This window comes from Thalia democratica, chromosome 3, assembly GCF_965202585.1.
Source record: "Thalia democratica chromosome 3, ktThaDemo2.hap1.1, whole genome shotgun sequence".
NCBI classification, from domain to species: domain Eukaryota; kingdom Metazoa; phylum Chordata; class Thaliacea; order Salpida; family Salpidae; genus Thalia; species Thalia democratica.
In genome coordinates this window covers 54,249,663-54,275,039 of record NC_139167.1, presented here as the reverse complement: position 1 = coordinate 54,275,039, position 25,377 = coordinate 54,249,663, and the positions used below count along the sequence as shown (strand labels likewise).

Genomic DNA, 25,377 nt, shown 5'->3' with positions numbered 1-25,377 from the left:
TAAACACTCAATATCAAGTAACACAAAAAAGAAAAAAAAAACGCCTACTTCGGCAATAGGTGAACATTTGTTAAATAATTTAGAATGCGCAAAAAACTATAATGATAATATGCTTTTAATTGTTTGTCAAGGACGTAACATGTATCATTAAAGTGTTTAAGAGTCTATATTTATTAAAACTAATAAGCCAAGTTTATACAAACAAAAATTTGTTTATAACTCTAATTTGTTTATATTATTGTAAATTCACTACTAAGTTTTGTTTTTGTTGTTTAATTTTATTTTAAGAAAGTTTAAATAAGTCGGTTTCCTCTTATTAAAATTGCTATCAATACTTTCAATTTCTAGTACTTAAGCTTTATACTTAAAATTTTGTTAAACATAAATTTTTATATTACCATCGCCTAGTAAATGTAATTTTATTTATCTATTATGACGCATAATCTTACAATTTTATTAATTTTACTATTTTACAAAAATCTATTTAGTTATCTACAAGAACTATTGAAAAGGGTAGATTGAAAAATTTTTAGTTCACCAAAAATAAAATATACTGCAAAATGAATTGTTGTCTCAAATTTTTATTTAAAGTTAGTACCGAAAAGAAACTGTTTAATTTATAAACTTTTGTTAATTTTGTTACTTGTTCAACATAAACTTAAATTTTCTTTAATATAAAGATTTTTAAAGCTCTTAGCCTAGTAGGAGCTTAAAACATACTGTAAATTTTTAGACAGTAATAATGTGCAATAATTAGAGATAGAAATGGCAAGTGATGAAAAGTTGATAAAAAGAGTAATTTCACCTAAAGGTAATTTATACATTACTTAATTTGATTCATAACATCAGTTTTATATACATAATTGAATGTTTTCTGTTAAAGTTTAGATTTTATTCAACTTTTAAAATAAATAACCTTAACTATGTACAATCATTGTAGCTGTACAGTTCTTATTCACTTATGAGGACATGATTGGCAAGATTTTCTCTAAACACGTCCAGAAAAGAACAAAAAATCAATTTTTCATTAAATAATGTAACTATTGTATATTCTGCAATGCATAATAGTTTAGCTCCTCTTTTTTGCTTCGAACTTTTAAAACTTTTCTTTACTTTTTAAAATGTCATAAAAATGCGACCTGCATATGCTAAACTACTCCGTTATAAAAGACTTTAGCACATTGTTTATTTACCATTTTACAAACTTCTTGTTTATTTTCAATGGTTAGTGCAATTTGTTTTCTTATATTGATGTATTGTCCATTTCTAAAACTTGGTATGTAGAGTGTGTCAAACTTATATAACTTATAAATAAAACAAAAAAGTTGTTATGCACCTCATATAAAAAAAAAGTAATTGATTTTACAACTTTTATGATATAATTTGAAATAAAAATCAAGCATAAAAGAACTGTTATACATTAGTTTTCTTAAAAAACTTAGAATCTAATCAATTATCAAAAAAACTTTTAAATTTCAAATAAAAAACTGTAAGTCATATTTGAAATAGTATTGTTTGAAATTTTTTTTAAACTGAATCACTTTACTTACAAACTTGACAACTAAACTAGTTTTAAACAAAGTTTGAATGTAAGCTTCAGTAGTATTATTACGTCATGATAAACTAAACTGCAGAATTTACAAATACCCTTGAAATTTTTTACACAGCATGATAGCTTAAATATTTGTATCATACAAACATGTTTGTGCTTACTATTGAAAATGTTTTTAATTTTCTTTTCAACAAAAACTGTTCGGATAAGTGAATAAGCACTGTAGTATTTAAAAGTTTAAGTTTAAGATAATCAAATATTAAAGAAATAAAAGCTTTTTTTTTAACTGTTAAATTTTTTATGTTAAAATTTTTTTCAATAGATTTCACTAATATCAAACAGAAAACATATTAGTTGGTGACAATGTTGGAGAAATTGATCATCTTGGATTCTCAGTTTATTCAAAAACTCTTGCCAACATTATCTACAGAGCTGAGTCCCCATTTTCAATTGGAATTTTTGCACCCTTTGGAAGTGGAAAGTCATTTATAGTGCATCAAACACAAGGTAATTTTTTACAAAAGCATAATTAATGCTTTAAGCAGTAAATATTAAAAAAAAGACTATGTATGTTATTAACATCTTAAAATTTTGTGAATTTTCAAAACATTACTTAATAACTTTTAAAAATGTAAATTGTTAAAAAAAATATTCTTTCACTATATTAACCTACTGTAAGTTGGCAACTCTAATTTAATTAATCTATGTATACATTTTAACTCGCACATAAAAACTTTAGGGTCGTGTATTATTTAAGGGCATAGGGGGGGGGGGGTAAACACCCTTTTTTGGTTTTTGATCTTATTTTATATAGTTTTTACTAAGCTATAGGATGCTTTTTACAGATTTAAAAAAATCAAAATAATTTTTGAGATATAGCCGGTCAAAGTCGGAGGCAACAATAGGATCCTTATGGGAGGCAAAAACTAAAACGACAAATAACTAGAAATCACTAAAAATCTATCTCCTTCTACATTTTTTGAGATAACTACCTCAATTTTTAGGAAATGTTCCTTGATATATTTAGAAAATTCTGTCGGAACAGAATTTGAAAAAATTAAAAAATTGAAATTTTATAATAAAAAAACTAAAAAAAAAACTGTTTTTTTGTTTATTTTTGATATAAAATTTTTATTTTTTAATTTTTAAAAAATTCCTTCCGACAGAATTTTCTAAATATATCAAGTAACCTTTCCTCAAAATTTGAGGTGGTTATCTCAAAAAATGTAGGAGAAGATAGATTTTTAGTGAAATAGTCTATTTTTGCCCTTTTAGTTTGCGCCTCCCATAAGGAACCTATTGTTGCCTCCGACTTTGACCGGCTATATCTCAAAAATTATTTTGAATTTTTTAAATCTGTAAAAAGCATCGTGTAGCTTGGTAAAAACTATATAAAATAAGATCAAAAACCAAAAAAGGGTGTTTACCCCCCCTATGCTCTTAAAGGTATAGAGCATGATTATTTTTGTACATAATTTATCAAAAATCATACATTGTAAGTTGAGCACTTGATTGAGTTAGTTTCGAGATGTTTTAAGGTTCTGGGTTGTTTAAAATCTCTATAATAAAAGACTAAATAATGCATATCTTAAAATTGTTGTATAGTTTTTGTGTTGATTTTATTATTTATACTATTATATTGTAAAATTAAACTTGTGTTTTAGCTCAAAAATTTTTAATGTCTTGGTGTGTAAGTTTATTTAAAAAGTTCTAGTAGTTTTCTCAAGCGTGTATACAGCAGACTTGACACTCTTTAATTTTACTGTTATTTTATTTAAAAGAACTTTGTATTATAACAATTTTTTACTTTAATCGAGATGGTCAAAAATATTTTTTTTCAATCAGAATATGCTCTAATACATTTTTAAAAATTTTATATTTTCCCTTGAGATATGTCCTAGATAGATTTTAAAACTAAATAAAGTATGGCTATTTTCAGCAATAATAAGTTATCTCTTTTAATGATTAGTGGTTTTTTATAATTGGAGCTTCTAGCTTGTGTTAATCTTCTTAGTTTAACAATACTGTTATTATTTTAATTCTTGATTTAAAAAGTTTTAATTTTCATGTAATCTACAATAGAAAGGGATCAAAAGACTTTTTCTAATCAAAATTCTTGTTGATTTGAATATGAAAACATTAAGTATGGTTATAATTCAGTTTTTTAGGATTTGAAAGATTAAATTAACTTTAAAATCAAAATTGCTTTCAAACAAAGTTTCTAATACAAACATTAAGCTGTAAATTTCTATTGTTAATTTTCCTAGATATTTAAAATCTTGCTAAAACTCTATCACTTTTATACTTTTTGAGTTAAACTGAGACCAAAGTTTCATTCTTGTTGAAACTCAATCTTCAATAGTTTAATACATTAATTTAATACATAGTCTATAATAACTCTATACTTCAATAAAAACAAATACTTCAAAACTCCAATAGGAACAAAACCGGGGTCACAGTCTACCGAAGGCTTGTGGTATGATAATCTAATTGGTGTGTTCAAGCTTATGATAAACTTGAGCTTGTCTCACGTCATACGAAAGTCTAGGCTGTAAACCTTCACCCATGTTTTATTTGATCTTTTTAATTAGAAACCTAGAATATGTAAGAAATACTTCTTCAATGTTTTATAAAGTTGTAAACGTTAATTTTTAGATATTTTTGTGGTGTAAGTTGTAGATAATTAAAAAAACTAGTTATTTTTCAATAATTATTCATTTTCATAATTAAATAAATTTAAACATAGGTCCTTAAAAAACTCAAACACAGTCAAAACACAAAAATTTTTTAATGAAAAGTTTATTTATTACTAACTATATTAGCTTTATAAATATATAACTTTAATTTGATATTCACTATTTAGCTACAAAAAAAAATGTATTTCTTTGTTGAAAACAAAAAAGTGAAACTAAAAAACACATAAATATTCTGTTATTTTTGCGTTATTTTATGTTATTCTTGTTATCAAATTTTAAAATGTTTTTTTCCTATAACAGAGAGTTTTACTGAAGTTACTCATAAAAACATTAAACACTGCTTTCGGCAGCTACTCAGATTGCCAATAAACCTTGAAAAACATGTATTTTAAACATAATTCACTGGAAAACCCTGGATTTTTAAAGAACTTAAACATAAAAATAATTTATAATAGATACACAAATCTATCATCTACTTATTTTTGTATTATATATATTTAATAGTTGTAAAACTGATTTTAAAAAGCATTACAGTATTTTTTCATACTATTTAAGACAGTTTTTACTAAAAATACTTTCAAAAACCTGTGGCAACCCTGGCTACAGGCTTTATTTAGACTGCTATGTAAAATAAGTTAGAAATTTTGTTTCTAGTGTTTTACATATTCAGTAGTAAAAAAGATAGTAAAAAAGATTCAGTAGTCCGCCTACGATGATTTTGATGAATTGAAAAGTTTATAAACTTGTATAACAAAAAACATATGGTTAAATTTTTAAAACTGTAGATACCAAAAATTTTTAAATATTTTTGATTATTCTATATATACAATATTAAACAGAAATTTAAGATATAATTCATTCAAATATATTTTTATATATCAAACAAAAAAAAAAGATTTCAGCTAACACTTATCAATTACTTTTGTTAGCAACTAACATTTTAAAATAAAATTTTGAGTAAGTAAACAGTTAGAGGTTTCATCAGAAAATGTTCAATTAATACCAATTAGCACAACTAAGCAAAATTAATTAGAGATAGATTGACAGTTTGTATTTAAATAATTATAAATTACTTAATTAGTAATTTAACTAAGTTAAGCGTACGTATATATATAAATATAAAACAACAAATAAATATAATAAAATAAGCAACAAACAACAATCATAACAACTTATAAAGATTAGATTTATACACGTTATGTTGCTGGCATAAATTAGGTTTAAACGTTTTATAAAAAACAATTTTAAAACTCTTAGATAATAATCATTATGTGCTTTACTTATAATTAAAAACTACTATCACTGTAATTCTTTGCACAATCATAATTGTTTAATAAGTGTTTGGCAATTGCCGATGACCTGTTAGATGGTATATTTATACCCGTATCCATCCAACTTCTAAGGGATTTTAAAATATGTTGGTCTCTTCTAATATAAAAATTCTTGGGCGTTCTGCCGATATATACACTATCACAGTTATCACAATGGATTTTTAACTTATAAATGACTTAACTTTAGAAGAGACTAATATATTTCAAAATCCCTTATTTTTGTAATTTAATTTTTTAAATTCAAATGTAATTTGATTTTTTGATATTTATAATTAGTATTACATAAAACTTAAATTCCATAAGTAAATATATTTGTACTTGTATAAATAAAAAGTGTTCACAACATTTGATTATTGATTAAAAACTAATAAAATCAGAAAATAAGACTTACGAAAATTTGATTAAATTAGTCTAATTTCTTAAAACTTTTAAACTACTTATAAGTAGTTAAGTTAAGCTTTAATAGAAAGTGGTGTTTGAAATTAAGGGTATAGGGTGGTAAACACCCTTTTTTAATTTTTGGTCTTATGTTATAAAGTTTTTACTAAAATACAAAATGCTTTATACAGATTTAAGTAATTCAAAATATTTTATGAGATATAGCTGGTTAAAGTCGGAGGCAACACTAGGTTCCTTTTGGGCGGCGCAAACTAAAACAGCAAAAATAGACTATTTCACTAAAAATCTATCTTCTCCTACGTTTTTTGAGATGAGTACCTCAAATTTTAAGAAAATGTTCCTTGATATATTTAGAAAATTCTATCAGAAGTAATTCTTAAAAATTAAAAATAAAAACTTTATATAAAAAAAAAACAAAAAAAAACAGTTTTTTTTTGTTATTTTGTTATAAAATTTTTACTTTTTTAATTTTTTCAAATTCTGTTCCGATAGGATTTTTTAAATATTGCAAGGAACATTTCCTGGAAATTTGAGGTAGTTATCTCAAAAAACGTAGGTGAAGATAGATTTTGAGTGATTTCTAGTTGTTTGCCATTTTAGTTCGCACCTACCATAAGGATCTTATTGTTGCCTCCAACTTTGACGGGCTATATCTCAAAAGTTATTTTGAATTTTTAGCCTGTATAAAGCATCTTGTAGCTTAGTAGAAACTATATTAAATAAGATCAAAAACCAAAAAAGGGTGTTTACCCCCCCCTTATACCCTTAAAGTTTTAGATTATTATTACCAACATTATATTATATTTTACTTGATAAAACAATGTTTTACCTTCTAAATATGCTTCTTTTATTTTTGTGATTTATGTGTGTTTATTTATTTTTTTTTTCGTACTTGTTAAAATAATGATGTAACTTGCTGATCCCTGTTAAAATATAAAAAAAAAAGTTTTTCACTGTTATGATTTTCGAAATTGATTCTTTTTTTTTGAACGAGAGTTCTTGTTTCAAAAATTAGTTGTTAGAACTATTGCATAAAAAAGTTAAAAAATGCATTAGTAATTTTTTTAGTAAATACTGAAAATGAAATGAGTGGTTACTTGATGTATACCTAATGTTCCTGTATTTATTTTTAAATTAAGTTTAGTAGTTTGGTCCCTTATTAATATATTTTATAATCAGCATTAAAAAAAGTTTTATTTTGTACTTTAAATAGTCTTTTTGCTTTAAGTTGATTAAAAATTTTTTTTGAACTGTTAGCATTTTTAAAACAATTTCAGGTTATAGAAAAAGTTTTAAAATTTTTTATGCTTATAAGTAGTATTAAATTAAACCTAAATTCCATTAAAATTTAGTTTTCTCTTGTCTACAAAAAAAGAACTCACAACATTTAATCACGAATAAAAAACAAATAAAATTAGAAAATAAGACTTACCAAAATCAAATTAAGTTGGTCTAATTGCTTAAAAACAATGTGTTAAAGAGTCTTATTAAAAACTTTACTAATTTTTCAAATTTCAAAATTTTTCCTAAAACTTTTAAACTACTTACTTTGTTAATTTATATTATTTGAAAAAATTGGAAGGTTTTTTGAAAAAACTGGAAAAAGAGTGTGGAAAAATTACTTTCAAGCATCCAGCTAGACACGAGAAGAAGAGAAGGTTGCACTGCTTCTTCTACTTGCTTGCAGCAATCATCGTCAGCTTGTTCGTTGCCAGCTTGGCCGTAATCACCTACACGCCGAGAAGCGAGTACAAATTATGGAGGTTGATCAACAGAAATTCCAGCCAATCAGTGAATGACAAGATGAAGGTTACCAAGGAGACGGAAGTTCAGCAGATCCGTTACAACCTCGTCGTGGTTTTCCTTTCCACGGTGACGCTGATAATGTTGCTTTTCCTTGTGGCTCTTCTCTGCCACTCAAGTTGCGTTGCAAGCGCAGTGCGGGTGTTCAGGTTGATTTTCTTTGTGGCTTTCACGAAGCTGCCACCGCTTAACAGAGGAGTTGAAACTTTGAACGGGTCGCTGATTGACTCGAGCAAAACTTCGTTTGAGTTTTCTCACACAGAAACTTTTGACCGACATATTAGGTTTGTTTTTTGTAATAGCTTGGCTTATACCTTTTTTTCATTTGAATACAACTTTTATTCTAATTAGATATTTTTTAAAGAGTTTTTACTAAAATTGCTTTAAAAATCTTTAAATCATTTGTAGTATTTTTATAAAATAAAGTTTTGAGTGACAAATTCTTTCAAAAATTAGTTTCTTATTTTTAAACTATTTTTTTATGATTATTATTTGTAGAAATTCAAAAATACATAGTTTAAAGTTTAGCAAAAGTTTTTTTTTTCAATCTTTTTCTCTCATTAATTTTATAACTGTTTTGAAATCCTGAAAAAAGCTACAAAATACAAATTTTTCTATGAGTATCATATAGTTAATTAAACACTTTTAATTAAACTTACTTTAAATACAGTTTACTATAGTAGTTATAATTAAAGATTGATGTTTATTTTTTTATAGTAGTTTATGTTAAAGAGGTTGGCCATCAAACCTGGTATCCTAGAAAAGCTTTGAATTTGACAATTTAGGCTAAAAAACCTGAATTTTGATAAATTTAAAAAAGGCTGGAAAATCCTGGAATTTTGAACAAAAACCACTAAAAAACCTTTAAAAGCCTGGAGTTTTAAACAATTTTTACATGTAAAGTACTAAAATTTCAATTTTACACAAAACGTTTATCATTAAGATAAAAAAAATTGTCTTCATCAAAAACTTTTTTTTATTTTTGTTGAAAAACACATTTAAAGTAGCTTTATAGTATTCATTTAATGTTGGTAAACTATTTAGCACAATTTTTACCTTAAATTTAAACTAAACATAGACCCAAAATCGTGTATTTTTTAAAACCTAGAAAAAAATTCTCAAAAACCAGTGTCCACCCTGCTATAAGAGTATATCTTCCAAAGCCACTGCTTTACGATTTACTTAATTTTAATTTTATTAAATGTCCTTCTTAAGTTACTTCGGAATTTAGTATATCATGTAAATGAAACAAAAATTTACGAAATGTTTTTTTTTAGTTTAAGTTTCTAATTTACTATTTGACTGGTTTTTCATTGTAGATATAAATAAATAATGCTTACAAAATTTGTTATATCATGTCTATTTCAACTTTTTTTGTTACTATAAAGTTAATCTAAAAAAAATTAGTAGCTTGTTATTATTTTTTGCCTTCATTTTATTACTTGTTTTCAATAATAGTCAGTATTTTTAGGCGTCCAGTGCTGAGAAAATTTATATTTGTGAAGTTTTCAGCGTGGCAGTACTCAGGAAGCGATATTTTATGGGCAGCCATCATCACTGGCATAATGGATGAAGTTGAACAAAAGATCGGTGTGATTGCAACTAGGCTGTTCAGAACACTTACAGTTGAGGAGTATAAACCTAAACCAAAAAAGTTTAACTTTGTTTTAAGAAGTTTTTTTTTATCTTTAAATTTAATTGAAAAGTATCTAAACATCAATGTTGTTATATTTGTTCTGCAGAAATAAATCGATTCTACGTTGTGTCAACACTTATCCATTTGGTTTTTAACTTTGTTACAGATCCACTAAAGAAAAAAACATAAATTTTTACTTTTAAGCTGTTATGTAAGTCTAATAAGATTGTTCAATACTTCAATTTGTTCAACATTATATTAAAACAGAGATTTTAAAAACAAATCGATCATCTTGCATTCGGCAAACAAAAACTTGGACGTTGAGCATGTCACCAAAGTGGCGAGAAGTTACGGAAAAGTGGATTTTAGCGCCTTTTCCGCTCCCGGTTCTTGGAAAATTACTTTCAGAAAAGCTGATGAGGCCAAAAATTTCCACGATGAAATGAAGCTTTCCGGTGTGAGGGTTGAGTGTGCGAGTAAAAAGAGGGGCAACTGCGTGGTTCGAATGAGCAAGCTTGAACGAAGCAGCGCGAATCAAGTCACCCAGGAAGATACGACTTCTCTAGAACTTCCTCAATCAGATGCTTCAAACGAAAACAAGTAAATTTTTTATATTTGTATTAAGTTTTTATTTGTCAAAAATTTAACCAGCTTTTTTATGGTTTGTTACATAATTTGACAAAACTTTTTTGTGATAATAAACTTCAACTAAATCTAAAAAAGATCTTGTAATTAACTTTAATTTAAGGTTCATAAGTAGTTTGGTAGTTTTTGTTTACCTTGTCAAATTAAGTTTAAAGAGTGTGAATTAAAAAAAAATTAAAAAAATAGCTAAAAATTTTTTTTAATATAAGTTTTTGTGAATTTCATAGAACTATAAATAATGCTTAACATTTACAATTGTATTATAGATTAAGACCATACTGATGTCCATCATATTTTTTACACTTATCTGCGTTTTTTGCTTATTTAAAAACTATTAACTATAGGATACTTTTTATAAAACATAAACTTTTCTTTTAACTTTTGTAAAAAGTTGTTGATACAAGCCTACAAAGAAAAATTCAATGATCATTTTTCTTAGAATTTTATAAGTTCACTAAATATCTACATCATTCTTGGCTCTTTAAGCTAAGACCACAATTTTTAGGAAAAGTTTGTTGCATGATTATAAAAAGTCATGCTGTAGCATCTTCAAAATAATAAAAATAAGTATTTTTTGACTAATATCATTTTAACAGTATTACTTAAGATAAAACTAGTTAACTAACTAGGGCGAATTCCGACGGCTTTTTTGCTCAATTTTTTTTTCCAAATTTTCTCTCTATATATTTTTTTAAAGGCGTTCGACGAAAGTCGGGCGCCTTTTTTTTTGTCCAATTTTTTTGTCCAATTTTTTTTAAAGGCTACCTCAAGTGAGTCATAGTTTTTTCTAGGATGAGAAAACTGTAAGATAAAGTATATACTTAATGAAAAACTCTTTTCTATCATTTTACTTTGCTGATTACACTAAGAATTTTTTGAACTATCTAGCTTTGTTTCGCCATATCTCAAAAGTTATTTATACTTTAAAAAGGTAGTAAAAAGCAACTAGCACTAGACCAACTTGTAAAAAAATCCATCTTTACCTACCTGTGGCCTTAATTTTTAACACTTAAGTTCTAATTTTTATGTGTAAGAATAGTTTTATTTTAAAGGTTTAAAAATAGTAATTTTACATTTATATTATGTAACAGTATTTTTTTAGTTAGCCGCGATTAATAAAACAGTTTAAATGAAGTATTTATACAGCAGGGGTCGGCAAATTGCGGCCCGCGGGCCAATTGCGGCCCGCGAGCACGTTATTTTTTTGAATGGAATGCGGCCCGCGAAAGAAAAATTTGTGGCCCGCGAGCATGTAAAAGTGGCCCGCTGAGCAAAAACATATTTTAAGTAAAGTTTTTTTCGGTAATTCGATTTAATTTGTTTAGTTTGGTTTTAAGTCTCTGTATAACATTTAAAAATAATTAGAAGAAGTTACTAATTTAATTTAAAAATGTGAAAAAGACAGATTAGCATTCTAACAGGTTATTTTTCTGAGATTCATAATAACTTCTATTTTACAACAGCAAGTAATTATCTGAAAAAAGAGTGCTTGAATTTAATAAGTTAGTTATATTATACCTATTTATCAAATAAACTAAATGCAAATGTTTCCCATTTTGTACAAAAGTAATGCACAGTAATTAACTAAAGTGTCATTTATTTATAGCTTAGATATTCTTTTCAATATTTTTTATACCTAAGTTTCTTTTATATATTTTTTATTTGTAAATGTTATGTTTTAGTGTATAGTAATAAGAAAAAAAGGTTTATTTAAGTTTTGTTTTGACACATTTTAATTCTTTAGAAGTTTTCTTTGCACTTGAACTAATTTATATGCGCACCAACTTAAAAAAATGCTCATATTTTAAACCACTTTTTATAAAATACTTTAGTTAGTTTAAGTTTAGTTTATGCATAATTTTCTAAGTTTGTTTTTTCTATATGTAATATCTAAATTTGTACAGACACAATTAAAACAGTATATATGACATAAACTAATATAGTTTTTGTTAGGTATACATTTTAATTTTTCAAACATTGATTTTGTCAAACTAAGTTAACTTTTATGCTTTGCATATCAATACACACATTTGCTGTTATTTGGAGCTACCCATTTAATATAAACTAGACTTAGGGATAGTTTATAAACATTGACACACACTCAGACTATCACTATTTGAAGACTTCAAATCTCAGGCCAACTAAGTCATTTTATAAGTTTTTGGCTAGAATTGTTTTTTGTATACAAAGATATCAGGAATGTTTTTGTTAATTCAGGCTGGCTTTTTTGCTTAAAAGAGTGGCAAATTAAACTTATGATGTAAGTTTTGCTCAACACAAAGTGTTAGTTTCAGTTATAATATATGTTATAATATATCAAATTCAAGCTTTGAACTTGAAAATTTATGCTTAAAAACTTTGGAAAAAACTTGAATTTTGAGAATTTTTGAAAAAGCCTGGAGTTTCAAACAATTTTTACATGTAAAATAGTGAAATTTTGAATTGACACAAAAAATTTAGCAAATAAACATTTCTTTATTAAAAAATATACTAAAGTAGCTTAACAGTGTTTTTTAATATTGATACACTTTATAAGACACTTTTTAAACTTTAATTTAACTTTATACTAAAAATAAAAGAAGGAATTGTACTTCTAAAAACTTTTGGTGCATTGCACTTTTACTTGTAAAATTTCACCGATTGTTGTGCTTCGTGTTTGAACTAAACCAAGAAATTATGCTAAAGTGTCAAAGTTAAAAAAACAACTCTAATGAAAATTCTCAGATGAGCAATAGTTTTTCTATCAGTGCTCTCATCTTAACATATTGATTAAAGTCATAATTTGATTTATGCGACTTTATAACCTTAATGCATTTCCTAAATAGGACTTTTTGTTGTCATTGAAGAAATAAACAAAAGTTTCTCATTACTGCCAACAAAAATTCTTTAAAAAAGTTTTCAATTATAAATGGTATCTCATTATTAATAATAAATTTTGCTACTTTATAAGTTGCCTTAAAAACTTTTTTCTGATAATTCTGTAGTTACTGAAGATAATCATGTGCTTTGTTGAAACTGACTTCGGTGATTTGTTTTTTTATCGTTTCTCGCACTAACTCCTAACTAACGTTTTTTTTTTGTTCTCGTCTTTTATTTTACAACTAATATTTTTAAATTCTTATTGCAGATAAAGAATTGCTGTAATGCTTAATAAAAAAGAGGTTTTTCTGCTCGCTAATGACTCAATTAAGTTTTATACTTTTGTTAAAAATATTTAAGAAAGTTAATTGTCCATTCCAGCTGACTAATATTTTTTTGGCAAGTAATTTGCTTACAGTTAATAAGTTTTGTTATTTCTTTATGTTGTAAACTTTGTTTTAACTGGGTTGCTACACAAACAGGCTATTTTAACTCAGATGTGTGTGAAAGTTTTATTTCAAACACTTTAAATAAATCTTAGAATTCCCAGAATAGTTTTGATGACTGTAGTGTAGTTTACTAATTGTAGTTTTTTCTTGTTTTTTTACACTTTGTGTACTTTTTAATGATGATGATATTTTTTACTAGGTACTTAAGCTTGATTTACAACGATTTACTAGCTTTTTAACCTTTTAATGAACTTAGGCTGGTTTGATACAACTCAGACATTTTTGCTTTTTAAGTGACAACCATGTAAAAGACTAGTTACTAATAAGATATTTTATTTAAGTATTCGAGAATTAATTATGTTAAAGAATTTGTTCTAGCTTTCTATATTACAAACAGGTATTAATTTTATTAAATTAGCTAATTACTAAATTTTTAAATGAATGTAAACTATTTAACACGCAAAAACTTTTTTTTGAAGTTAATATTCTTAGAAATATGAAAAAAAGGGTTGATAATATAACAATATATAAAAGTAACTAATAAATTGTCTTTCAAGTTTGGTTTTTATAGAGAGTTAAATTGTATGTAAAATTACAAAAGTATTAAATTTAACTTAGTAAGTGCTTATGAAAGTACATAGTTTATAAACACTTAAGTATATTAGTCAATGTAAATTTTATTCTAATTTTATTTAATTTAATTTAAATAGTCATTCTATGTATAACTAAAAGTTATTTAAAATGATAAGGTGAATAAAAGTAAAACTTTTCTCTAGTGTGAATAAAACTAAAACCAAAAGATTATTTAAATGTCACTAAAATTAAAACTGCGGCCCGCGAAGACTTTGTAAACTTGAAATTTGGCCCGCGACCACCAACTGCCTACCGACCCCTGTTATACAGTGTTATTCCTAAAATAGTTTTGGCTATAAACTGTTTTAACATTTTTCTTTTTATATACTTTTTAAATTAAAGATTTTTTAGTAACTATCTCTGTAGGTATAACTTATTAAAATATGCTTTTTCTTGTAATTTTGAAATAATTTTTTGTTATAGTAGAATATCACAGTCAACAAACAATAACCAATTTTCCAAAAATAATTTTAATAAATTTTTAGTTTTTACAACCATATCATTACACAGCAGTAGCAAATAAATGCAGGATTATTTGTGCATTTCTATACAAAAAAAAAATCAGCACTCTATCTTTATTTGTACGGTTATGTTTGTAAAATTTAAAATTTACGATCAAATTTATTAGTAATTAAATTAGTAGTTAAAAAAAGCTAATAACTTACTAGTTTTTTGTTTGTCTTGATATGTTTTTTTTTTTAAAGCAGAGTGCCACTTTACCTGGAAGTATTTAAACTAAAAACCTAGAATTTGAGAAATTTTGAAAAAAACCTGGAATTTTAACAACTTTCCCATTTTTATTTGTAAAAATTCGATTTGACTCAAAAAATTTATCATATAATTAAAAAAATTTGTCATCATCAAATTTTTTTTTATTAAAAAACATTAATAAAGTAGCTTTACAGTATCTTTTCAATGTTTTTATACTATTTAACACAGTTTCTTACCTTTAACTTTATTTTAAACTTAAATAGACTCAAAAATGTGTACTTTTAAAAACCTGGATGAAATTTGGAAAACCTAGAAAAAATTTGGAAAAAATGAGTAGCAACCCTGAAAAAGTCAATAAATTAGTTTCTGACACAAATAAACCAGTTGACATTTAATTTTAGTGAGTACCAGCTGGTCACCAAATCCTTGTTCGCACATATGGTCAGTCATCCGAAACGAATCTGTTGTGGAATCCCTCTAGTGGTGGCATGCTTCGTATTCGCATTTTCACTTCTCTGCTTCCCGTTCGCCGTCAACTCCTTGATCGCTCATCTCAATCTGGATGTCATAAGAGTTAGTTGTAACAGCATCATTTATATTTAAAAACTAAGTAATATGTTTTTTACAGCTTTGCTACTTAATCAGTTTATTATCGATGGTATAAAACATCTATCTTAACTTGTTGATGATGGCCGAAATAAATACTGGCTAAAACTGATCAAACGAGCGCAGACTATAATCTCACAACAAGCTGACAATGTCTGAGACGTTGAGCTGTGAATGATTAAGCTACGTCATTTTATTAACTTTACCCACAAACGGTCGCTTCAGTACATTGTTCTTAAGCCCGCTTGTTTAAGATCACAATAGCGGTATCTCGCGACTATTCCTGCCTGATGAGTCCTATTAAGGACGAAACCGGTCGTAGGATTGTCTTGGATGCTGTTGTTGTTGATCTAGCGGTAAAGTTCATTGTTTATTTACTACTTAATCAGAAAATTTTTCGGAAATTTTGGAGAAAAGTCTTAACTTAAAAGGCAGTACGATATGCAAGGTGGTGGTTATAAAATTTAGATTCCTGGAAGTCATGGAACTTTGTACAAATCTTCTAAAAATTCATAGTATTTCACTTAGTTCAACAATGCTAATTGTATTGATAATCAAAAATGTGAAATAACAAGTTATTTAGTCAAAAAACCAATGAAAAAAATATCAATTATTAACAATTACATTTTTTATACAAAACATTTTACGTTCACAAATTGCTTCCGATTTTTTTGTTTTCGCATAAAACTCTTTAAGGGTTATAAAGATAACCAATAATATATAACTTGTTATTTTTTTTTAACAGTTTTAGTTTCAAATTTTAAATAAATAAGTTTAAACTTGTGTATACTTTATTTGCTAGTTCTAACAAACTTAATTGGCTTCTTAAAAGCTCTTTGAGGTAGTCAACGTTGTTTTTCAAATTTTGTATTATAATTATTTATTGCACTTTTGGTGACGTTATAATTGATATCTAAACCTTAATATGTTATTTTTATTTAAAGATTAGTTCTTTAAAATTAGTGTTGAAATATTTTAAAATCATGTGAACTTTTACTTTCCAACCAAAGTTCAAGCTTCAAATGTAAATAATTTTTGGTTCTAAAATGTTGATAATTACTTTTCAAAGCTACTAACCCAGAGATGGTACAATTTAAAATTATTCTTAATCTAAGTAAGTCATTTATAAACTAATAACAAAATATTTTTAACGAATTACTAATTTCTACAGTGTGGCCAAAAATACTTGAATCTTTGAAAAACCTGAAATTTGAGAAACTCTGAAGAAAAAAAGCTGGAATTTGTAATGATAACCACCAAAAATCCTGGAATTTTGAACAATTTTTTCATGCTTATAGTAAATTTTCGATTTGACAAAAAAAATCTATAGTATATTTTAAAAAATTTGTCATTTATTAAAGTTTTTTATTAAAAAACAAATTTAAAGTAGCTTACAGTATCTTTAAATGTTTTTATACTGTTTAACACAGTTTTTTACCTTAAACTTAATTAAAAACTAAAACTAGACCTAAAAACGTGTACTTTTAAAATCCTGAAAGAAATTTATCAAATACATTTGGCCACCCTGTTTCTAGAAATACTTCGTTTCGTTATTAAAAAACGGTGATAAATAAACACAAAATTATATATATATTATTTACAGGCTAGATGTGATACAAAAAAATGTTCATATCTGACTAGTTTGCTTTATGGAAGTTTAAAATATTTTTAAGTGCAAATATATTAAAGAAAATAAGTTAAACAATATTTTTTTCAATTAGTTTTGAAAATAAATTAAAATATATGTATATAAAGTCTTTTTTTGTAATCTTTAAGTTAAAGTTGTTAATAATTTTATTTATTGTAATTGTTATCATATTTTGAAAAAAAAAACTAAATGATGATATTTAAGCTTATTTTTAAATTTTTATGCATCTTAATGATAGTAGAAAATGAGTTAAATTAAAAAACTATTCTTTAAAATAATTTAAAAATATTTTTTTAATAATGTTCTTTTGCTGAATTTAATTCGGCTTCCCAATATTTATTTAATTTTATATTGTTGTGTGTCTGATGATTATTAAATTGATCATTGATTTGTAGTTTTATGTTTTGAACAACGTTTCTTGGCAAACTTCAAACAAAAAACTTGATACTTTTCTGTTGTACAACATTTTAAATAAAAGTAAGTTCTTAAATATAAAAATTGTTGTAATCTCAATATAATGTTATCACCAGAACGGTCGTGAAGTGCCAGTACATGTACAAGTGTTGTCATGGTTACCACCCGTATCAGCCTCCTTATTGGTTGTTTTCAAACTTGCCATGGCAACCCTTCAGTCACAGGTGCGTCGTTTCAACAGAACCCTGGACAACTCAACTGAGAGTTTCGCCAAACAGCTTGGCTTCATGTACAAAGTAAAATCTGAGGTTAAATTATGACATAATATTTTTTATTTATTGATATATAGTAAACATTATCATATTAGTATAATTATCATAATGGACAAACTGAATAGCTGTTCTGTTAAACAGAGCAGTGAAACAATTGTATTTGAAAACATAGTGTTTTATTAATGTGTATATATATATATATTAATTTTTTTTAAAGGGGTTAGTCAATAGTGCCCGAAATGTTAGATTGAAGCTAAATATTTTTAATTACATTTTAAGCAAGAGTTTTATACAGCTGATTCGTATATGAGATATTTTTATCTGATATATTCCTCAGTAAACCTCATAGTTAAAAACAATACAACCAATTTGTCATAAAATTGTAAAGTTATCTAGTTACATAATTAATTAAAGTAATTAAAAACTTACCACATAAAGCTTGTTTAGCTCAAAAATTTAAATCTTGAAAAGCTATCAAAATTACAAAAAAATAAATTGAAATTAAAACTTTATTTTATTTCGTTTCATGTTTCAAAGTTTTACTTAGCGAAGTGATTGCTATTGAACTTTGAAATAAAAAATTTAATTACAGCCACTAAACTTGAGTGAAACATTCACAGGTGGAAATATTAGAGCAGCTGTTGCAAGTGGTGCGAACGATCGAAGGCGTCGACTACAAAGTCGTCATATCAATCGACGATCTCGACCGGTGTCCCATGCCAAAAATTAAATCCCTGCTCGAATCGGTCCACATTTTATTGTCCAATCAGCACTCGCCGTTTGTCAGCATCATCGCGGTTGACCCCAAACTCGCCGAGTTGGCGTTTCAAGTTTGCCCCGCGTCAGACAAACAGCCTCTTTTGCAGGAGAGACAGGTGAAAGAAAAGTATTTGGACAAAATAATAAACATTCCCTTCTACCTGCCTAAAGTAAGTTTAACTAAATTTTATAGCTGATGTTTTTTTTATAGATACTTTGAATAGCTTCGAAATGTTTTATCTAATAAAAGATTAAAATCAATGATAAACTTATCAAATTTTAAAGTATTTAAACAATATATGATTTTTTTATGTTCTAGTGGTAACTATAGATTTTTTTTTATGTTTGACAATAATGAAAGTGCTAGATAAAAGTTTTAATCAGATTATCAATTTCAGTTAGCAAACAAAGAGAAGCAAATTTTTTTTTCGGGACTTTTGAATGACCTTCATGAATCTCATTATGACGTAACTATGCAAGTTACTTCTAAAAGTTTGACTAGAGGTAGATTGATTAAAATTGTTAAGTGTCTCTATAAATTTTATAACAAGTTTTAAAACTGTTGAAACGCTGAACGGATTCATTTACTATCTAAATGAACATTCTGTTAATTTCAAATATTTTTAGCAGAAAATAGTATAACGACTACAAGTCATAATAAAGAAGTTAAAAATTGTGGAGATGGCAAAATGTAAGTTAAGTACTTTTTTTAAATTCATAATTAGTTTTATTAAATAAATAAAATTTATCTTGTCTAACTTATTTTTATTTTGGATATATGTATTTACCCCTGAGAATTTGGCTTATTCTTTTTTATGATTGCTACTGTAAATAAGTCATGACAGTTTTTTAAAACAGACTTTACTTAGTTGATTACAATTGTTTAGTAGTGTTTTTTTATTAAACAATAAACACTCCAACATTATGTTCACATATTTGTTAAACTTTTAACACTTTCTAAAGCATTAACATAAATAATTTGCATAACCAAGTTTTTTTTTTTTTTTAATTTTACGTATTCCTTTACTTATCTATCAAAACTATTTAATTATGTCATTAATTTTGGTAAGTAACCTTGAACTATTTGCTACATAAAACAAAATTTTTGCTATTTTTTATTATGAAAAAGGTTACCAACATAAGAGCTTATCTTCTAAAAGTAATTAACTTTGAAAGCTAGCTATTTTAAAATTATTGATTAAATAAATTTAATAATCAATTTTTTATAGAAATTCAAAGGACGGTAATGGAGATAACCATTGTGAAGTTGACACTGCAAATTGCAATCGATTTCTAAATTCTAAACGTTTCTTCTTTGAATGCAGGTTTTTATATGATCATTACTGTATTGTTTCAACCATTTGAATTCAATCCAAAAATTTAAGGCTTGTATTCTGGTTTTATTAGTTAATTTTATATTTTACTGTACTGTTTTTAGTTAATTATTATTAAATTTTTACTAACAACAAAACATAATTTAAAAATTCTCATTCAACGTTTCAAAATAAGCCAGGATAAAATTTCTGTTAAGTTTTCTGCTCAAAATATTTTGTTGTTATATTAGGTTTTTTATGATTCCAAGCAGTATTAGCATAAACGAAAATTTATTTCTTAAGTAAAATATTTTTAAGCACATAAATAAACAAAAGTAAGTCTTGAATCTGAAATGTTTGCATTTTTTGCAGTTTATATATACTTTTATGTTTAAGGTTCTAAATTGAAAAAAATAGAAGCTTTTAATATATTTAATTAAGTTTGAAAAAAAAAAACTTTTTTTTATACAGCTGTAAAATTAAAATTTTATAATTTAATCATACAATATTTTTAGATAGTATTTTAAAAGAATTTAACACCCAATTATTTTATCCTAAAAGTTAAGAATTTTAGTGTGGTTTTAACTAAAAAAAAAACATTTTAAATTTGTTAAGATTTCTTAAGATTTAACTGTTACTTTAATTTGAAATTTGTTTTGATGTGTTAAAATTATAGAATATGCTTACTAATAACTTTGAATTGGAAGTGTAAATAGGTAATCAGTGTCGCACTTGAATTTGTTTTTTCTAACTACAATAACAAAATCTCGTGATTTAGCTTGCTTAAATTAACAGCTTATATTGCTATAAAAACAACAATAGGCTATAATTAAACTAAATAAAAAATTTGCAAGGAAATTTCTAATTCAAGATGAATTGTTGTCAAAATACTTGAATGAAAATCCCAGAACTTTGAAAAGAATTTTTAATGACCTCAACATTTCTTGTCAACTTATATTTGCTATTCAAAAACGTGTTAGTATATTTAATTTTCTTTTATTTTTAAGTACTTTTATATTTGTATAAATAATTTTGTACTATAATGTTTTCACTTTGTTATCTTTATGCGTTTTAACTATTACATGAACAAGTTATTTATATTATATACATTTTAATGTTTCTTACTGCAGATATTTTAAAGCTTTTTAAGTTAGCATAGTTTTTAAGTCTCATTTAAGTATTTATAATGAAGAATTAAATAAACTTCTGTTTTTTTATGACTTGGTAACTTTTTATTTATTTAGAGTTTAACGAAAATTTATTATTATTAACTCGACACAGAGAGTTGAACGGCAGAATATTTTGATGCTTCGTTCGCCTAACAGTAAGTAAAGTTGTACTTTAAAATACTCATGTTTTTAATAATACCTTGGTTGTAGAAACAGCAATCGTTCAGATGTTTTTAACTAAAACTTTCTATTTGATTTTTTTCAAACTTTGAACGGTATTTTTTAATATACACCATCTGTGTATAAACGCATGAGCGTCAATTTTTCACTGAGTGAATTTTTTACACGAAACAACAATTTTTCACTTTATTTTCATCAAAAATTCCAGTTTTAAAATTTTAAAAAATAATTATTTTATACTGTAAAACAACTTTTTAAAAAAAAATTAAACAACAAAAATTCTTGGTCAGAACATTTAGATCTTGTGCAAAAGTGATTCCGTTCATTTGTAAAGCAGCAAATATATACTTAACAGCTATTTAAACTATAAATAAGTTTTAGTTGAACTTAAAAGTAGGTTTTACAACAAACCAACAAAAATCTCTAAACATAACACAAAAGAGTCTTAGACTCTTACTATGTAGACTACTTAGTAAAATTTACAGCTTTAATTAGAAGTTTATAACTTTAAGCACAAATTCTTGATCAATTTGACTTTATTTGGTAAGTAAAATAAGAAAATTTTCTTTTTAATTAATATCTATTTAACGATCAGCATTACTAATAGTAAAAGCCAGGGACGTAGCTAGCTCAAAAAAGTTACGAATCTGCAAAAATTAAAATATCTAAAATGAAGCGTGATAACGTCCTAGCGGGAACACAGCAATTTAAACTACCTCTAATTAATATGCAGTTATGTTAATACTTCAAAAATGGAATGTTGAAGTATAAAGAATAACTGAATACAAGGCAATTTATTTTGCTTCACACCCCCTATGACTCTTTATGTGTTGCCACTTGTGTAAACCCAAAAAAACTTTCATTGAAAATAAGTATAAGAAAATCACAATTTAACTCAAAAACATTTATATTGTTTTCAAATTCAAACATTTAACAACGTAGTTAATAAATTACAAGATTAAATTATGCAAATTTTTGTAGCATTAAATAATGAAAAAGCTACAGCTTCCATTAGAATCAATTTTGCAATGCAGCTTTTTGACCAATTAAATCTTTAATGCGCTAAATGTACACAAATTAGATGTATATTTAATTCGTTTAATATTTATTACACTAAAAGTGCTAAAGAATACATATATGTCAGAATTTTCTCTCAGGAGTGCATAACTAAGTATAAATGAATACTAAAAGCTAAAAAAGCAGAGTCTTTTCAAGCTGAAATAAAAGCAAGTTTTTGCACACATAAATATGCGTTTTTGCAGAAACGTACCAAGCTACGTGCCTGGTAAAAACTTTAAGTGTTTATCAGAGCATAGTTGTCATTAAGTGATTATTTTTATTCAGGCTGTTGTAAATTCTATGGGGTTTTACTCAAGACATGCGTCTAGTCTTAAGAGATAATGTACCAGAATGTTTACGTTTTAAAACCACTTGAATTTAGGAATCTTTATTTTTAGAGGTACTATTTGTAAACAGAATTGTGCATTAAGTTGTATTGAAATAGCATCTTCATGGTTGCCACAAAGTCACGATAGTCAGGAAAAACAAAAAAAAAAGACAAAATTAGTAAAAGTAGGGAACAAATAAAAAAGGCGGGAAAATTTGGGATATTTTATTAGAAATGCTCATAATAAGAAAGTTTATCAACACTTAAAACTACATTTTCCTAATGTTATTTTCTAAAAAAAAGTTTGTTTTTGCAACTCTAATCTTTTTTTCGGGATGTAAATGATTTTTTGGAATAAATTAAAGTTTTTCAAGTATTTAGTAACGTATTTTTAAATTAGTTTTTAAACAGAACTTGATTTAAAAAATTTAAAAAAAAAAATCATCTAGATATGAAGCAAGCCTTTATCTTTGTATCAGGGTATTAAGTTGTGAATTTTACTAATAAATTAAGTTTATATGACAACACACTGCCGGTAAGCGCAAAAACTTCTCAAGCTTTAATTTAAATCGTTCCCATTAAAATTGGTTTGATTTTTTAACGCACAAAAACTTAATTAACCGCAATAAAACTATTATTTGTTCTATCTTATTTAAAAATTTACTTAAGAAACCCATAAGAACTTGTTGAACAATTACCAGGCAATAATATACCAGCTCGTGCTATAAAATAATACGACTTAAATAGCCGAAACTGAGTAAGCTGGATCTGTATATATAAAAAGTTTATAATTAATTATAATCAAAATAAATACATATTAAATCTATTTTGGTGACGTATTTATAATAGTAACACAATCAGGTACAAGATAAACTTTTATTAATCGATAAAGTAATCTGCAGTTTTGGAAAATGCTGTCAACAGAGGTGGTGTAGTTCATTGTGACGTGAGCAAACTAGTTTATTACGTAATAATGTGTCGACAGTGGCCCCGCAGATCAAGCTACTTGCTCCAAGTTATTCACGCTCGTAATCTGGTGGCAGACATAAAACTATTGAGCTTGCACAGGTTTTATTTATAATCTAGTTGTATAATAGAAACTATTCTGTTCAGAGACTAAAATTAATACAGATTAGTTTAGTAAATATAATTTGTTATACTTGAATTATTTTATTTTAAATATAATTGTTTAGTAACATATGTAAGTAGTACAATATTTTCTTAATTAAAGTACATTTTTTAATAATATGTTATTAAATCTATTTTAAAATATTTATAAATATTAAGTACTTTTTTTTAAGAATAACTTTTCTTAGGAAAAATTAAGACCAATGATTTTTAAGATTATACGAAGCCTGAATAAAGTATGATTTTTTTTTTAAGCTAATACGAAAGGCAACTTTGATAATTTCAAATTCAATAGAGTTTTTTATGAAGTTAATTAAGAATTTGTTATAAACTTTAGAGAAGAAGAATTTAAAACAATTTTGTTTAACAAAAGTGGAAATTGTGCCAAGGTTTGCAGTTTAAAAGCTGCAAGTTTTATTAGCTTTCTCATAGACACAAATTTGGGATCCAGAGACTTCCTCAAACTTGAGCCTGTGCTCATAAATTTTGACAAGTTTTTATTTTAATTGGTATATACATGTTCCTTTTCTTTCCTTAAAAGTTTCTTTTTTGTTATTGCACCATTCTTCGTTAACACAAAGCATTCTAGTACTAAGTTTCAAATCCTATGCCCAACAATCAGTTTTTTTGAGTCATGTACTTAATTTAATTTTACAATCATAAGTTTATATTTTGAACTAACAAAATAGTGTCTGATAAATGTTTTACTTCAAGTATAATATTGCTTTTTTGTAAAAAATGTTTTATGTTTTTGCTTCATGTTTTTTTTTTAATTTCTTAAATCGTTTTAAGTTATACTGGACATGTGTTTACTTAAGTATCTTACATTATTTTCTTTTAAATCTTAGTTATTTATAAGGAAATTAATCTTCTAAATTTCTCTTTATTCCATCAAATGTTAATTAGTAATACTAAGCAATGAATTAATAAAATGAATTTTATTCCTGTAAGAACTACTTTGTTTCAGTTAAAATTAAAGTAAATTTAATTTAACTTTTTCATATACAAAAAAAGTTGAACACAAACTACTTAGTACAAGAAGTAAATTTACGGCTGCATTTTATTAATTATAAGAAAAGTTAGTATTTAGACATACCATCACAATTAAAGAGTTAAATACAATTTTTTATCTTATTTCACTTTTCTAAACATATTTGTTTAACAAGATGCTTTTTGTACAAAATAAAGTTACTATCGAGTGATGAAAAACAAATTAAAAGTTTTGTTTAAGTTATACTAAAATATTTGTTTTTAAACCTTTGATTTTTTGTTTATTTTTTTAAAAAATAAACAAGTTTAGGACTTTTTATGATGACTAAACAGTTAAAGTTTTTTTTTAATTTTTCAGTCAATCAAAGTTTAATTTAAGTTTCATGTTTTACACCGCACATTAGGTGTTTTTAAAATTTTACAAAAAAAATTTTAATAGAAAGGCTTGCGTTATAGTTTTTACAAGTTTTAAGTTACTTTATAAAGATGTTTTTTATTGAAAACATAAGTCTCAATAAAAGCTCAATCGAAAAAACATATCTAGTTTGAACAAATTTGTTTATTATATACTTATGGTTCTGAGTGCAACAACTTATTTATCAACTTGCGTTCAAGAAAATAAGTAATATATTTTATTTCTGTTATAAAATAGTGCTTCATTATTATATTAGAGATCTTCAGCTATAATTAAACTCTATTTCATTTCAGTATTTAGTTATGACTGAAGATCTCTATTAGAGTAAACGTTGTTTTATAGCAGATTTTTTTGAGATATGTTTATATAAATCTGTTCTGAG

At 25.5% G+C, this 25,377-nt stretch overlaps 1 protein-coding gene across 3 annotated transcripts; it reads left to right on the top strand.

The window, feature by feature from the left end:
* Positions 1-24,468, top strand: LOC145831387 (uncharacterized). Of its 3 annotated transcripts, none has more exons than XM_082938637.1 (16): positions 1-59; positions 734-811; positions 1,895-2,059; positions 7,561-8,065; positions 9,253-9,435; positions 9,685-10,017; positions 15,116-15,287; positions 17,499-17,690; positions 18,275-18,583; positions 18,812-18,917; positions 19,044-19,104; positions 19,643-19,738; positions 20,581-20,701; positions 21,008-21,050; positions 23,365-23,530; positions 23,928-24,468. In XM_082938637.1, exons 2-16 carry the CDS (start codon positions 766-768, stop codon positions 24,094-24,096), a joined length of 2,667 nt encoding a protein of 888 aa, XP_082794763.1. In that variant the 5' UTR covers positions 1-59; positions 734-765; the 3' UTR covers positions 24,097-24,468. The 3 variants fall into 3 exon arrangements, with proteins under 3 accessions (XP_082794763.1, XP_082794762.1, XP_082794764.1); XM_082938636.1 differs by having other exon boundaries at positions 19,041-19,104; XM_082938638.1 differs by lacking the exons at positions 21,008-21,050; positions 23,928-24,468 and having other exon boundaries at positions 19,041-19,104; positions 23,365-23,527.
* The last annotated feature ends 909 nt before the right edge of the window (positions 24,469-25,377 follow it).